General features: G+C 42.1%; 1 protein-coding gene across 1 annotated transcript in view; it reads left to right on the forward strand.

Moving 5' to 3' along the window:
* Positions 1 to 5,262: 5,262 nt before the first annotated feature.
* The window catches only part of FSIP2 (fibrous sheath interacting protein 2), a gene marked incomplete at its 5' end in the record, with an annotated part of 67,381 nt that continues 55,276 nt past the window's right edge, over positions 5,263 to 17,367 (forward strand). Inside the window, 5 exons of the mRNA XM_081313074.1 lie at positions 5,263 to 5,370; positions 9,286 to 9,411; positions 10,244 to 10,405; positions 12,685 to 12,774; positions 13,934 to 14,073. Coding sequence (XP_081169200.1) covers positions 5,263 to 5,370; positions 9,286 to 9,411; positions 10,244 to 10,405; positions 12,685 to 12,774; positions 13,934 to 14,073 — 626 coding nt within the window. The remainder of the gene's footprint in view (positions 5,371 to 9,285; positions 9,412 to 10,243; positions 10,406 to 12,684; positions 12,775 to 13,933; positions 14,074 to 17,367) is intronic.

Genomic DNA, 17,367 nt, shown 5'->3' on the forward strand with positions numbered 1-17,367 from the left:
AGATTGGAAGAGCCACTAAGTCCAACTTACTACTCATTGCAAGAATTTAATTGTCCAGTATAGTGAATAGTGAAAAGAGATACCATTACTTCCCTTGATAACCAATTCCATAATTGAGCTGCTCTGCCTAATCAGATGTTTCTTTAGCAGTCAACTACAATGTGCTTTCCTGTAACTTGCATTCTGGGACAACAGAGATAATAGTCTTTGGGGTGGGTGGTGTCCCCCTTTCAAGTATTTGAGAAATTCTTTGATAAGCCTTTCAGTTGTCCATGGGGTGGTCATCTTTAGAATATTGTGTATTCTTCTGGTTACCACATCGCAAGAATGTAATGGAGCTGGAGGGCTTGTAGAAGTAGGCAAGCAAGATGAGCAGGAACTTGACCAACTTCTTTACAAGGTCAACATGCAGCAGTTGAAACTGTTTAGCTTAGAGAAAAGTTGTTTGTAAGGAAAGACTGACGTTCATAATATTAAGCAAAGTAAAAAAAGTGTAAACATGGATAAGAGTTTCCTCATCTCCCATAATACTAGAACTAGAAGTCACCCAATGAAACTGACCAGTAGAAGATTTGAAGCCAATAGGAGAAAACATTTCTTCACCTAGTGGATAATCAACCTGTAATTTCAACAGGTGGCATATGCTATGGTGGTGCCGCTAGTTTGAATGGCTTTAGAAGAGGGCTAGACAAGTTCCTAGTGGGCAAGTTGATCAGTGGCTTTAATGATTGGGTCCTGCATGCAGGCATGGTGGCATGGGCAGTCTGCTTCTGCATACTACCATGTTTCCCCGAAAATTAGACCCAGTCTTACATTTTTTTTGCCTCCAAAAGAGGCACTGGGTCTTACTTTTGGGGGTGTCTTACCTTAGGACCACCACAGCCAGGCCTCCCACACCCCAACACCTGTCATGCCACTGCTTGACTTCTTTAGCAGCTGCTTGCTGCCCCTTGTGGCTGGACACCATGTGGCGCATTGCGCCATTGCCGCTCTAAGGGGCATGGGGGTGTGTGAAGCTACCCCATGTGCCCCGCATCCACTTACCTTACTGGTAGGACTGCTGCGGCCAGGCCTCCCACACCCTGACACTTGTCAAGCTGTGTGGCTCATCACACCAGTGCCGCCGCTCATGGCAGGAGGTAGCACAGCGCTTTGGGCCGTTGCTGCTGCTCAAAGCAAGAAGCCAAGTGGATGCCACATGGTGCTTCGGGCCATTTCCGCTGCGCAGCCGAGCGGCTCTTCAGGCCATTGCCGTCGCTTGTGGCAGGACGCTGCCTGGTGCTTTGGGCCGTTTCCACCACTCAGCTTCTTGCCATGAGCAACAATGGCCCAAAGCACTGTGCAACCTCCTGCCATGAGCGGCAGCACTGGCGTGATGAGCCACATGGCTTGCCAAGTGTCTGGGCATGGGAGGTCTTGTGGTGGTGGTCCTACCGATAAGGTAAGTGGGTGCAGGGCACATGGGGCAAGTTTGCCCTCCCCTACCCCCACCCTCACCCCAAACTAGGCCTTACTTTTGGTGGGGCTCATATTAGGCCCACCCCCGGAAATCAAGCTGGGGCTTGATTTTCTGGGGGGGGGCTTACTTTCAGGGAAAAACGATAAATGGACAGGAGCAACAATAGGAGAGGAGGGCTGCCTTGATCTCTTTGTCAGCTTCTTAGATTCTATTGTTGTATGAAACTTGCTGTGGGTGCTGGATGGAGAGCCGGGTGGGTGGGCAAGTGGGCTGTCAGAGGGCAGCAGTGGTCGGTGGGACAGCACCAGATTAAGAGCTGGGCACATGGTCTCAAAACCATCTGGTGCCTGCAGTGAGGTGTCCCTGCAGCGAATTTCCTATGTTGAGATGTCTGTGGAACATTCTCCCAGTGTTAGCCCCAACACTGTTAGCCTTTCATAAAAACCTGGCTGGGTTTCCAAGCCTGGGATGCTGAATGTGCCAAGGGCCCCATTTCCTGGCTATATTGCTAACTGGCCAAATACATTATATGTATATGTTGAATTGGATGTTTTTAATGTTGTTTTTTACTGGTTTTCTTCTTTTTCTTGTTTTAAAATGCTTTTTAAAAGTATAATTGTAATATATTTTCTGAATTATAAGCTGCACAGAGTCATTGACTGAAATGGGAGGACATAGAAACTGAACAAACAAATAAAAAATAAATACGTTGTGCATTTTTATTGGAACAAATGGGTGTGCGTCTGTGTCAATGAGCATACATCGTATTTCTGTGTATATTTTTATGTATATATCGTTTGCCTGACTATTTTTGGTCCTTCTAATAACATGCATTTTTTTCTAGGTCTCTTATGCATCTGGATTTACAGCTGTCAACCAAAATAAAATTTAAAAAATCAAAAGTTGTTAACCTTGTCCATGAAGATATGTAAATTTGAGATGAAGTGTTGAATTAGCTAAAGCTTCATCACAGCATCCCATCTAGCCACAAGGTGTCTGACTCTGAGCTCCACTTCATCATGGATGTATAGCACATCCTGTCTCGGGCTTTTTAACACAAAGCTATTTAGTTTCAAAGCAAAAGTCCTCATTCAACAGCATATTATTCTTGCTGGTGAAGAAATCCACTTGGATTCTAACAGTCTCCCAAAATATGAATCCAAATGTACTGAATAAAGTGATTGCACCAGGAAAGAGATCCCAGCTTTATTATAGATAACAGGCTACATTGAACATGTTGGCCAGACAGGAAATACATGTTAGTAGATGACTGATAAATCAGTGAAAATGTAGGCAAAGTGTAACGCACTGAAAGTTTTGAAAGGTTGAAATAAAAATACAAATCTGAATACGACTTCATCATACAGTTGCAGACAAGATTCTTGCTACAACTCTAGTTACCATCTTTCAGGAAGGAGGATGTAGAACTGAAAAGAAATTAATGAACCAAGATAAATGGGGCTGGGAACACTTCCATGGTGAGCTGAGCTTCATTTTCCAAACTAGCCCCCCACCATGTCTTGGTTTATGGTGCCTCGAATTCCAACCTGGATTATAAAAATATGGGAGTCATAGCTTACTACATGGAGGGTATATGTGATTTGGAGGGTTTCATGAGCCATTATGATCACCAAAAGCTCAACTAGAATATAGAATTCTGACTACATGTAAATCACTGCCACAAGATGCAGTGGTACATTTTTATATCAGTTTTGATGGTTTCAAAAGAATCGGAACTGCATACAGCAGGGGTGTCAAACTCAATTTCATTGAGGGCCGCATAAGCATTGCGGTTGCCCTCAGAGGGCCGGGTGGGTGTGGCCTGGGTGGGCGTGACCTACTGGGTGGGCATGGCTAAAGTGTGTATGGCCTACTGGATGGGCGTGGCCAGCTCTACATCGTTCGCATCAAGGGTGCCTATGGGGGCCTGGGCAGGAGTGGGACAGATATGAGGGTATCTGGCAGAAGGAGGGTCTCTGGGCCAGGGCCAAGGCAGTGGGGGCCGTTCCCTCACTGTTTCCAGGATGGCTTCGTGGGCCGCATGAAACCACTTTGCGGGCTGGATCCGGCCCACGGGCCTTGTGTTTGACATGTCTGGCATACAGGATAAGGCTATCAAGGGCTACTAATCATGATGGATATATCCAGAGGCAATGTAGCTCAGTACTAGTTTCTGGAGAATATAAGTGGGAGGTGCTGTTATTCTTGGCATTTGGATAGCCATTCTGGGAATAAACTAGTTGTTAGCTGCGAAGTCGTGTCCAACTCATCGCGACCCTATGGACAACGTTCCTCCAGGCCTTCCTGTCCTCTACCATCTATTTAAGCTCACGCCTACTGCTTCAGTGACTCCATCCAGCCACCTCATTCTCTGTCGTCCCCTTCTTCTATTGCCCTCAATCTTTCCCAGCATTAGGCTCTTCTCCAGTGAGTCCTTCCTTCTCATTAGGTGGCCAAACTATTTGAGTTTTAGCTTCAGGATCTGGCCTTCTAAAGAGCAGTCAGGGTTGATCTCCTCTAGGACTGACCGGTTTGATCGCCTTGCAGTCCAAGGGACTCGCAGGAGTCTTCTCCAGCACCAGAGTTCAAAGGCCTCAATTCTTTGGTGCTCAGCCTTTCTTATGGTCCAACTTTCACTGCCATACATTGCAACCGGGAAGACCATAGCCTTGACTATACGCACTTTTGTTGACAGGGTGATGTCTCTGCTTTTTAGTGTGCTGTCTAGATTTGCCATTGCTTTCCTCCCCAGGAGCAAGCGTCTTTTAATTTCTTGGCTACAGTCCCCATCTGCAGTGATCTTGGAGCCCAGGAAAATAAAATCTGTCACTACCTCCATTTCTTCCCCATCTATTTGCCAGGAATTGAGAGGGCCGGATGCCATGATCTTGGTTTTCTTAATGTTAAGTTTCAAGAATAAACTAGAGAAGCTTTTTATTTCATTCAGCATACTTCCTTATGCAGAGCATAAAAGGTAAAGGTAAAGGTTCCCCCGCACATGCGTGCTAGTCGTTTCCAACTCTAGGGGCCGGTGCTCATCTCCATTTCAAAGCCAAAGAGCCAGCATTTGTCTGAGGACGTCTCCGTGGTCATGTGGCCAGCATGACGACGCCAAAGGCGCATGGAACGCTGTGACCTTCCCACCGTAGTGGTCCCTATTTTTCTACTTGCATTTTTACATGCTTTCAAACTGCTAGGTTGGCAGAAGCTGGGATGAGTATCAGGCGCTCACTGTTACGCGGCACTCGGGATTCGACCCGCCAAACTGCCAACCTCCTGATCGACAAGCTCAGCATCCTAACAAGCCATAGGTGCTTGAAATCAGGATAGAAATAGAGTTAGTTGTCACTGACAGAAAGGAATCAAGTCAAGATTGGAGATTTTATTCTCGATAATTTGCCCCTACACTTAGCATCAACCCCATTAGACAGTCTGACACAACAAAGAGGCTCATTTCTGAAATAATAAACTCAAGAAATACCTGATTCATTATGATCTAAGTATCTTGTATCATTGAGTAACCACTGTATAATGATTACTGTATTCACGCAACAGTTTTGCTTCCATGTTACGTCGTATAAGTAAGGAAGCATCTGGATCACTTGACAGAATGGGATTCCAGCATCAGATTCCTTCCTGTGAGATGTTGAAAGCTCCACAGAGAATGTGAAGGTAGCAACTAGGACCAAACTAGTAGAACCTTTGTTGCTAACAACGTCTAGGAATGTTCTAGAAGGGTTGCTAAAAGGTGGCAGTTGGAAGCTATGTCCTCCAAGGGCAGCAGCTCACCGTGAACCATCAAGATGACGTACCCCAACCCAGGGGTCCTAAAGGCAGCCATGGGACATTACTTAACAGAAAGTGCCCGGACAGCACTTGAGGCCATGGAACCTGAAGAGGATGTGATAGAAGTAAGTGGGGGAGGAAAAACTGCAGTTGAACCAACTTTTTATTGCAGTGGGACAGTGTTCCTTCTCAACCTTGGCAACTTTTAAGATATGTGGATGCTTCCTAGGGAGGAGTGTCTGACAGCACCAAGGTCACCCAGTTAGCTTCATGCCTAAGATGGGACTAGAACTCCTAAACTCCTGATTTTTAGCCTGATGCCTTAACCACTACACCAAATTGGCTCTCCGTATAAACTTAGGGCTTATTCTATTTACTAGCTTAGTTCTCCTTTTGGTAAGTAGCTCAGACCAGTCTATGGAGATTCTCAGACATCCAGGTCATAGTTATCCCAAAGATGCTTTTTCAAGAGGCAACTGGACTTACTTGTTTTTCTTTGAAGACGTTCCACTTCTTATCCGAGAGGTTTTTTTCAGATCTGACTGGATGGTGGGGAATGGAAGGATTTATACTCCTGCAGACAGCTGTTTTATTATTATTATTATTATTATTATTATTATTATTATTATTATTATTATTATTATTATTATTATTATTATTATTATTATTATTATTATTATTATTATTCTTTTAGCAAGTTTTTAAAGCTACCTGGAAGCTTATCTGTGTCTTCAGGGTCACCGGAATAGTGCAAATGGGTGTGGAGCCTTCATGGAACTGTTGGGACTGTGTTGTAGACTGGTAGATGATGTCAGATCCCTCCCACTCTGTTGAGAGAGGGCTGTTCATTTTTGACATAGATGGCCTAAAACAGTCAGAGCTGAAGAAGCTTCTTGGATGAGAAGCAAAATGTCTTCAAGAAAAACAAAGTCCAGTTACCTCATGAAAAAGCATCTTTGAGATAGCTCAGACCAGTATTTTTCAACTTCAGAAACTTATTAGATGTATGGAGTTCAATTCACAGAATTCCCCAGCTAGCATATTGCCAGGGAAATGAGGACATTGACAGCCACATGTCTTAAAATTGCCAAGATTGAGAAACTGCACTAAGAAGAAAAATTGAATACACGAGTTTAACAGGAACATCTTTTAGCTGCTTCTGCTAAAGAAGACTCAAAAGAAATCCCCAAAGCTTTAGGGTTGATGACCCCTTTTGAGAGGGGTGTCTTGAGTGTGTGAGTGTCTGTGTGTGTAATGGGTGCTGTCACAAAATGCCTGCCATGGCAGCTAGCTATTTAACATGTAACCATTCACTTAAAGACAAGTCAGTAATGTGGCCGTACACAACTTTTAGTTTATAGGAATATTAATGAAGCCTATGTGAGGAAGGAAAGGTGATCTGGTTTTTAACCTTTAATTTTTTTATTGGTAAGGTAAAGGTTCCCCCGCACATGCATGCTAGTTGTTTCCAACTCTAGGGGCCGGTGCTCATCTCTGTTTCAAAGCCGAAGAGCCAGCGCTTGTCCAAGGACGTCTCCATGGTCATGTGGCCGGCATGACGACGCCAAAGGCGCATGGAATGCTGTTACCTTCCCACCGTAGTGGCCCCTGTTTTTCTACTTGCATTTTTACGTGCTTTCGAACTGCTAGGTTGGCAGAAGCTGGGACGAGTAACAGGCGCTCACTCTGTTACACGGCACTTGGGATTCGACCCGCCAAACTGCCGACTTTCTGATCGAGAAGCTCAGCGTCCTAACCCACTGAGCCACCGCGTCCCAATTACTTGCTTACATGAATATAAAAAAAGGTGGAATTTTTTGGGCATATTTTACTTGATAACATTAATCCTTCCCAGCTCTATTATGAAATTGGTGGTTTGAGCTGTTTTTGTTTGGGGAGTAAGAAACTAGTCCTGCCTCTATAGTTTTTATTGGTAAGTAAAGGTAAAGGTAAAGGTTCCCCCGCACATGCGTGCTAGTCGTTTCCGACTCTAGGGGCCGGTGCTCATCTCCGTTTCAAAGCCAAAGAGCCAGCACTTGTCTGAGGACGTCTCCGTGGTCATGTGGCCGGCATGACTAGACGCCAAAGGCGCATGGAACGCTGTTACCTTCCCACCGTAGTGGTCCCTATTTTTCTACTTGTATTTTTACGTGCTTTCGAACTGCTAGGTTGGCAGAAGCTGGGACGAGTAACAGGCGCTCACTCTGTTATGCGGCACTCGGTATTCGACCCGCCAAACTGCCGACCTTCTGATCGACAAGCTCAGCGTCCTAACCCACTGAGCCACCGCGTCCCTTTTTATTGGTAGATTGTAGCAATTATGATGTACAACTAAAATATAGCACTGCTAATATGATCAAAAAGAATATACAACGTAGTAAGTAAATAAGTGATGTTTGAAGAAACTAAAGATAAATAATGAAATATAAAAGAACCCATAGAAACTGAATAAATAAGAAACACCAATATAGAACAAGCTCAATCCTTTAATATATTAAATCTAACCAGATAGGCCATCTATTATTCCATCTTCTGGTTTAATGCAGTATATTTCTGTACAATGATATTTATGTAATATACTTCATTTCTCATATTGAGGGGTGCTGTATTGATGCATTTTAGATTTTATGCTTATTTCTTTAATTAAAACAACTGAACAGGTTTAAAAAATTAGATGAGCCTTGGCGTCTGTCAGAAGCCAAGCAAGGTGTCTGTAAATTCTGCTGAAATATTTATTTATGTAAAAGGCATAAATATAATGGGATTTACTTGGACTAGGAAATAAAGATTATTTTCCCCCAGACAAATAGGGCATGTTAAGAAATATGTAAAAGTAATCAAAACTTATAAAGTCCCAATAGCCAAGTTAATGTATGACAAGGAAAAATTGGTTTCTCTCTGAGCTTCTTGGAGAAAAGATGAATGAAATGGGGAAAATGCAGTAAATACAGTTGTGTTCTGAAAATTTGTGGAGCCTAGAGGCTGTGGGGGCCTGGATGGGGGACAACAGGCTTCAAATGAACCTTGGTAAGAGGGAGTGGCTGTGGGTATGCAGAGCCTGGGGATCCAGAGGCTTATCATCTTTAGTTCTGGATGGGGTGGCACTACCTCAACTAAATCCAGTGTGCAACTTGGGGGTTCTCCTAGATTCATGACTCCTGCTTGAAGAGCAGGTGGCAGTCATGGATTGTAGACCCTTCACACCACTTTGTGCAGTGCACCAATTGTACTCTTTTCTAGATGTGAGGCTCTGCGCTTAGCTCTTGTCACTGCGTTTTTATGTGTTTGTCAGCTAAGCACGTTGCAGTCTGCTCTTTGCCAGCTGTGCTGTTATGTTATCATTGTAACCATGGTGAGTGTCACATGTTCAACCATGTTTTGGTTTCATGTCTGGCTCTACTACCGTGCGCATGTCCAAACAAAAAGTTTTTTTAAGTTGTTTTTTTTCTCTCTGTGCTGTCTGGTGAGATAGAGCATGTAGTCAGTTAAGTGTTTTTCTTTGTTTTTTTCTGATTAAAGTTTTTACAGTAGAATACGTTTCGGGTTTTCTTTCTTTTACCTGTTGTGCACCATGTGTCAAATGAACCACGGTTCATCGGCCTCTGATAAGGAGTTTTTGATTTACTCCTTTGACAGCTCTCTACATGGGCTACCCTTGAAGAGCATTCGGAAGGTACAATTGATCCCGAATGCAATGGTGCAGACAGTTTTGAAGGCCCCTAGGAGGACACATCCAAGAGTATTATTATGCATGTGGCATAACATATAATTGTTGAATGCTTGTGGGTTTTATTTTGATGTAAGCTGCTCAGAGTCAACAGAACCACAAGATTGGTGACAAATAAATTCGATAAACAAACAAGCAAGAAAACAAACAAAACCTGTCTTGGAAGAGGAGACCAAATCAAAACTAATGGATCAAATCTTGTGCATATTCTTGGAGATCTTAAAAAGCTACTGAAGCAAATTACTGCTGCTTGTTGAGTTATGCAAAACAGATAATGAATAACATGCTTCCTTTGTGTTTTTTCTTCTTCTAGTTGGGTCCTGGGAAACAAATGCCAGTTGTGGGACCCAACCAAATTCTGGACATGCCACTTTTCATGAAGATCCCATTTCTGCCTGGCTCCAATACCATGTTCTACAGAGCAAGCTTGGGTGAAAAGGTGAAGAGAGACTATCTCAGTTCTGCTTTCCGTGAAATGTTGTGGACACAAAACACGAAAGAATGGAACAAGAAACCGTTTTTATGGGGCATTTTGCATAAAAACTTGTAGAAGTGTCCCAGTGTTATTTTTTTTAAAAACTGAAACCATCCTGAGAAAGAAATTCAGAAATAGAAGTGGGAAAGAACCCTTAATTTTTCTGATTCCTGGCACTTTCTCTTGAAGCTACCTTTCTTAGTAAAAACCAGTGTGGGAATACTCTATCTATCTATCTAGCTATCTTATCCACCCACCCACCTACCTACCTACCTACCTACTGTATAGCTAGCTAGCTATTTATCTATCTATCCACCCGCCCACCCACCCATCTAGCTATCTACCCACCCACCCACCTATCTATCTATCTATCTATCTATCTATCTATCTATCTATCTATCTACCTACCTTCCTACTTACCTACCTACATCTATCTGTCTGTCTGTCTGTCTGTCCGTCTGTCCGTCCGTCCACCCACCCACCCACCCACCTACCCACCCACCCACCCACCTACCTACCTACCTACCTATCTATCTATCTATCTATCTATCTATCTATCTATCTATCTATCTATTTCTAAATCATCCATCTCCCTCAAAGAAGGACTCTTTGGCATAGTTCTATATGTAATTTTTTTTCATAGGCTCTTTCCTAGCATAACATTTCCTAATACTTCTTAGTGACTTCTCAAGCCACTGATAGATTAGACATGGTGCTTTCCCCAGAGGGGAATCCCAATAAGTTCTGAGGGATGCTTTCTTTCTTTGTTCTCATCAAACTTTTATGTTTCTTGCAGCTTTATCAGCCATCAGCTACTTTTGATCTGAGTGATCCGTACTGTAAGATCATGGCCCCCGAATACAAAAGTCTTCATGACCCCCACTTGCGTGCTTACTACAAGCGTAAAGACAATCTTCGAAGACTGAAAAAGTCTGGCCTGATCACTGACAAAAACAAAGTAAGTTTGTTTCCATTCTGCAATAACTATTAAAGTTATTAAAGCAACAATCAGTAACATGGTAGAAGAAAAATTACACCTTGAACTAAATAACAGTCTTATTCCGAAGTCTATTTGTGATGTTAAATACAAACTTTGAACTTGGAGCTGCTATCAGAGTGGGTGCCTTCAATGTCTATATATTTTTTTGGAAAAATAGACTTTTCTTGTCAAGACACAAGGACCTAACTCTTGGAAAATTCTCCAGAGAGTCTCAAATTGGACCTTGTGTAGGATTCATTGCAATAATCTTGCAAACAGATGCGGAAAGCATGCCAACACATCCAAGTCTATTTTTCCCCAATTCTGACATACTCAACAGGTATTCATGGCTTACAGATTGAAAACAATATGTACACTGATGCTTAGTTATTTGCAGGCATTTTGTCCATGTCTCTTATTCATATCACTTATGCTCAGCACAAGCGACCAGCACATTGTGGCTTCTGCTGAGCACTTTATGGATTTTGGTATGTTTTTACTGAATGATTTTGAAAAACAACATGTTTTAATCAAAGTTATTTTCTTTTAATGTTAGACGAATGGATATATTTCACATTGGTTTCAGATATTTTAAATTTGACTCAGAATGCCATGCAAGTACATAAATGGGTGGGGACGTATTCATTCACCTTTTCAACGAACTTTTCTTCATTCTGCATTCTGCATTTCAGCTCAATTCCCTTTCCCTTTCCCTTTTTTGATCGTTGAATGATTCATGTCAATTTGCACAAAAATGAAGATTGCTGCCTTTAAAAGGAGTATCCAACTCTAGAGCTAATGTCTTAAGCCACAATAAGTTCTATTCTCTATATTAGCATCCTGGGGGGAAAACCCTAATGCCTTTCAGTGGTATGGGACTCCCGAACAGAACATTTGATAAACTTAATGACCCCTCAATCTCTAACAATCTGTGACATAACAATGCATATAATCATAATTGTTGCAAATACTAAATGACATTTGGCATATCTGAATAGTCCATTAAAAATATAAGTCCATTGTTATAGTAGCACATCTGTAAAGCTGTTCATGAACTTTATCACATAGCTATGCCTTAAGCTACTAGTGTAAATATATAGTATTAACATATTCTGATTCCAGAATATGATTCAGATGCTTGGCAACTGACTTACATTTATGACGGCTGCAGTGTTCTGAGGGTCACATGATCACCATTTGCAGCCTTCTGATAAGCAAAGTCATTGTGGAAGCCAGATTCCAGAATATGATTCTATGCACTATTAGATGGTTTAAATTCCAATTAAACCTAACCACAGTTAGTCCTTGACCACAATTGAACCCAAAATTTCCATTGTTAGGTGAGACAATTGTTCAGTGAGTTTTGTTCAATTTTTCAACCTGTCTTGCCACAGTTAAGTTGTTAAATTAGTAACACAATTGTTAAATGAATCTGGCTTCCCCATTAACTTTGCTCTTCAGAAGGTTGCAAAAAGTGATCACTGGGACACTGCAGCCATGATAAATATAAGTCAGTTGCTAAGCATCCAAATTTTGATCATGTGACCAGAGAATGCTGAAATGGTCATAAGTGTGAAAAATGTCATAAATGTGACAAACATTCATAAGGGTGAAAAATGGTTATGTCACTTTTTTCAGTGCCATTGTATCTTCAAGCAATCACTAAACAAGTGGTTGTAAGTCAAGGACTATCTGTATTTTCAAGGTCAGAGTTTAATAAAGAAATACTTAAAATGATACACCTTTTTCAGACATTTTGGGAATATTTATTTTCAGTATATTCTGCATTTATTAGTATACATACATTAAATAAGTATAATCACATATTTCCTAATCACGATCAATTTCCAATACTAATGATGGTGCCTAGAACACCTCATGAAACTCCTCTGGAATCTCTCATTGGACTAGGACAGGGGTAGGCAACCTCGGCTCTTTTATGACTCATGGACTTCAACTCCCAGAATTCCTGAGCCAGCCAGCTGGCTCAGGAATTCTGGGAGTTGAAGTCCATGAGTCATAAAAGAGCCGAGGTTGCCTACCCCTGGACTAGGAAGTAGAGAGAGGCATACAAAATATATTAAGAAAATAAGAGTGACATTTTAGACAAACACATTAAATGTATTTATCAGAAGCAAGACCTAGATACATTTTGGATTAGGTTTCTCCTTTTGTGTTTCTGATGTTGCTGCAATGATAAGCATTAAACTGGCTTGGTAAGCTTCTCAATGCAAGCTGCTACACCTTTTGTTACTTAGGTTGTGTGCACCCTGAAGGAATTTAATGAATATAGACAGTATTTGACCACCCGCAAGCTGGAGTTTGAAAAACACTACCTAAGAGAACAAGTAAGTTCTGGAACCACTTGACGTTTCCTCCTATGCTAACAAGAATATTGCAAATATAATTTCTTGTTTTAGTATCCATTGAATATGTACTGTTCAGAAAATCTAGCTGGTATGGAGCACAGGAAGAGTGTGGCTGGATCAAGCCCACAGTTCATCTGATCCTACTTTCTAGATGCATTTGGGAACCTCATCACCTTTGACTAAATAGCAATACTCATTTCTGACTTCTGCGGGTTATCTAGAAACTAATATATAGAGCATGCTGCCTATAATTCAAAACTTAATAAACAGCTATCAGTATTAGTAGTCATTGAAGATCAGATAAATCTGTTCATTTTAAAATCACCCAAATTGGTTGTTTTCATCACTCATGCTGGTAGGGATTTCTGCAGTTAAACTGTGCATTGCATGGAAGGTAGTTAGTAGGTTGTGATCTTGGTGTGGGTATAGAGATGTCTTTCTATTTTCAAAGACAAAAGTATCATTTGTAGACCCAAAGATGCTTTTTCATGAGGCAACTGGACTTTCTTGTTCTTTCTTGGAATATGTTTTGCTTCTTATCCAAGAAGCTTCTTCAGCTCTGACTGGATGGTGGGGAATGGAAGGATTTATACTCCTTGTAGACAGTTGGTCATTTGCATTCCTTTAGAGAGTCGTTGAGGCCACCTGGAGGCTTATCTGTGTCATCAGGGTCACCTGAGTAGTGCAAATGGGTGTGGAGCCTTCTTGGAACTGCTGAAAGGACTGTGTGGAGACTGGGGATAAATGATGTTGTATCCCTCCCCTTCTGTTGAGAGAGGGCTGTTCAGTTTTGACATAGATGGCCTCTTTGACCCCTCTTTCAAACCAGCAGTCCTCTCTGTCCAAAACGTGAACTTTGCTGTCTTTGAAAGAGTGGCTTTTGTCTTTTAAATGCAGATGGACTACTGAATCTTGTTCTGATGGGTTTGTTCTATGTTGTGCCATGTGTTTAGTTCTTAGCAATATTGTTTAACCTATGGGGACTTTCTGATTCTAATCTGAAGGAATTACGCCATAAAGGTTCCTTGGTCCCAAGTCAGGCTATTATGTGGTATTATCATAATGTCAAAATGGTGGCAGCATCTTGCACAAACTCTTAATTTCATCGCACACTTTTTGTTTCCTACCCGATTTCCAGAAAATGCTGGAGAAACAAGTCACCAAGCTGCAAGACACTCATGTTCTTCCAGAGGCTGCAGAAACCTCAAAATACCGAGACTGGCTGTTGAAAGAAGAAAGACCTACAATACAGGAGCAAGAAACTGTAATGAGGAACAGGTAAAGAACGCAACAGAGAGGATGGGCATTTGTACATACGGTTCTCTTTTCCGATACTTTGCTGAGTTCCCTGAGCAAATGTTGCCCAAGGTAATTGTGTCAATTTGCTTAATCGTAGAGCCGATCGTGGATAATTGCTTGAAATGAACTTGTGCTGGGAATCAGCATTCTGGCATCGCATCTCTTTCTAGGGGCATTAATATTATTCTTTCTTTTCTTTTTTTTGCAACCTTTTTTGCACCTCTATGCAGGAAACTGTATCTTGTGTGTTTTGGTCTATGTAGGAAAATCCCCATCCCTTTCCCATTTCCAGTCTGTTAAGTCGGGTTCGCGGATCGATGAGACGCAGGTGTTGGTGTGTGTATAATCTTTACTGGAGGTAGCGTGGTCTGAACTGCCAGACAACGGTTACCTGGGCATGCTTTATACCTGCCCAGGTGAATGCCTGACCAATAGGTTTGAAACCTGGTTTCCCGCCGGCCAGGCAACCAATCCCTTTAAATCCGGTTTTCCCGCCGAACGTAGTTCCTGCACAGAGCTGTCCAGCTCTGCGCTTCCTGATGCGGCTGACACACCTGTATGCCAGCCCAGCATACACTACACCGTCTTATCATAGAACCACAGGCTCTTGTAGTCCAATCCCTGCAGCAACCCTCAGTCCATTGCAGGTGAACGGCTGCCCGATGTTTGTTTGAGAGCCTCCAGTAATAGATCACCTGCAACTCTGGGAGCAAGGCTATTCCACTGCTTCATAATTCTTATAGCCAGGAAATTTGTCCGTATTTTGAGTTTGGATCTCTCTCTGTAAAGCTAAGGTTCTTTTCCTACCTTCAGGCAGTGCATACAGTGAATTCCCAGTCCTTCTCTGTGACCATCCTTTAAGTATTGGACAACTGCTATCATGTCTCCTCTTAGCTTTCTCTTCTTTGCACTACATATACACAGTTCTTATCACCATTGTTCTCTTTTTTGAATAATAATTTTTATTAAAGTTTACAAATACAAAGCTAAAAAACACAAACTAAGAAAAATATAAAAAGTATAAAAAATAAAAAGTACAGAGAAAAGGAAAGAATAAGGAATAAAGATATATAAATTACTTTCCCCCTTCATCAAAAGAAGTACAAACGCATCCCCATCCCTGATATTTCAACAAAAGAGCTCTTCTTTCCATGTATCGTCTTTTCTCTTATCAACAAACAAACAAACAAACAAACAAAGCCTCAGCCATTCAATTCTAATTACTAGCCAATGCATTTGGAAAAGGGGGCATAGCAAAATTAGAATGATAAACCGATACCTTTGAATCAAAGCAACACCGTTTAGCAATGACTTGGTAGTAAAACTATAGATACAAAACAGAGCCCAGCAATGGGATAGCAAAGAATTACTTTCTGATTTAAGGAGAGCTAGATAGTGCTTAAGGGACGCGGTGGCTCAGTTGGTTAGGACGCTGAGCTTGTTGATCAGAAGGTTGGCAGTTTGGCGGGTCGAATCCCGAGTGCTGCGTAGCAGAGTGAGCGCCTGTTACTCGTCCCAGCTTCTGCCAACCTAGCAGTTTGAAAGCACATAAAAATGCAAGTAGAAAAATAGGGACCACTGCGGTGGGAAGGTAACAGCGTTCCGTGCGCCTTTGGTGTCTAGTCATGCCGGCCACATGACCACGGAGACGTCCTCGGACAAGCGCTGGCTCTTCGGCTTTGAAACACAGATGAGCACCGGCCCCTAGAGTTGGAAACGACTAGCACACATGTGCGGGGGAAACTTTACCTTTACCTTTTTAGATAGTGCTTAGAAGTGCAGAAAGGCTAGAACCATAAATATTTGTGAAGGTAATCACGGTGTTGTATTAACAAGGTAAAAGTCAAAAGAATAGTTTCAAATCTCAGACTTGAGGGCTGCTGGTAGCTTAGAGGATATGATAATTGATACGACACCTTTGTTTTAAGTCCCTCTTAGTCCCCCAAGGCAGTATTTTACAACCTTAGCAACTCTAAGATATGTGGACTTCATATCCCAAAATTCCCCAGCCAGTATGGGGAATTCCAGCCAGAATTCCGGAAGTTGAAGCCCACATATTTTAAAGTGGCCAACACTGGGAAACACTTTCTTAAGGGGACAGGATGAACACTCTTTGTCTTCATTTCTACCAGCTTCAGAGTACAGCAACACCATGGAGTAGTCATGGGTTGGTTTTAAACTGATGAATAATGGGAAATAATGTTAAGTATAAGTAACACCAGCTGCCTGCAATTAGTGCAGGTTCGCATCCCACCAGGCTCAAGGTTGACTCAGCCTTCCATCCTTCCGAGGTAGGTAAAATGAGGACCCAGATTGTTGGGGGCAATTAAGCTGACTTGGTAATAATGCCGCTTGGGGGTGTGTGTGAAAGCCCTAATAAGCAGGCATATACATAGAATGAAGGCTACTGCTAAGCTTGTAAGCCGCCCTGAGTCTTCGGAGAAGGGCGGGATATAAATGGAATAAAAATAAAATAAAAAATAAAAATGTTGTTGTGGAAAGGAGTTTCCACTGGTGACCAGCACAAAGGGTAGATACTGTATATATATTTTTCTGTTATATTATGCAGAAAATAGAATTATCTTTCCAGACAAGCCCCTAGCACATTTTTTTTGGCAACCATTAGGCTCAGTGCTGCCTTAACCTGATATTTTAAAAATAAAAATAATCTTAAAAAATACAGTTAAAGCATTGGCTTCAAGCATCGCCTTAGGTCAAGGGTAGGCAACCTCGGCTCTTTTACGACTCATGGACTTCAACTCCCAGAAGTCCATGAGTCATAAAAGAGCCGAGGTTGCCTACCCCTGCCTTAGGTGGATGTTTACAGGCCAACCCATTTTTTTTGAGCCAGGCTTGCCTGATCTGGAAAAGAAAATTGTGAACTGAGCAACTATTGGGGAGTAGAGAGGGAGCCAATGATGATTGGTCAGAGGGCTGCTGTTTTTTTTTTATTACATTTATATCCTGCCCTTCTCCGAAGACTCAGGGCGGCTTACAAGCTTAGCAGTAGCCTTCATTCTATGTATATGCCTGCTTATTAGGGCTTTCACCCCCCCCCAAGTGGCATTATTACAAAGTCAGCTTATTGCCCCCAACAATCTGGGTCCTCATTTTACCTACCTCGGAAGGATGGAAGGCTGAGTCAACCTTGAGCCTGGTGGGATGCGAACCTGCACTAATTGCAGGCAGCTGGTGTTACTTAAGGAGGCATTAGCCCACTGCTCCACCAAGGCTCTTTTGGGATATATCTCTCAATATGTTGTCCATGTTCCA

This window comes from Vipera berus, assembly GCF_964194415.1.
Source record: "Vipera berus genome assembly, chromosome: 1".
In the NCBI taxonomy this organism is placed as follows: Eukaryota; Metazoa; Chordata; class Lepidosauria; order Squamata; family Viperidae; genus Vipera; species Vipera berus.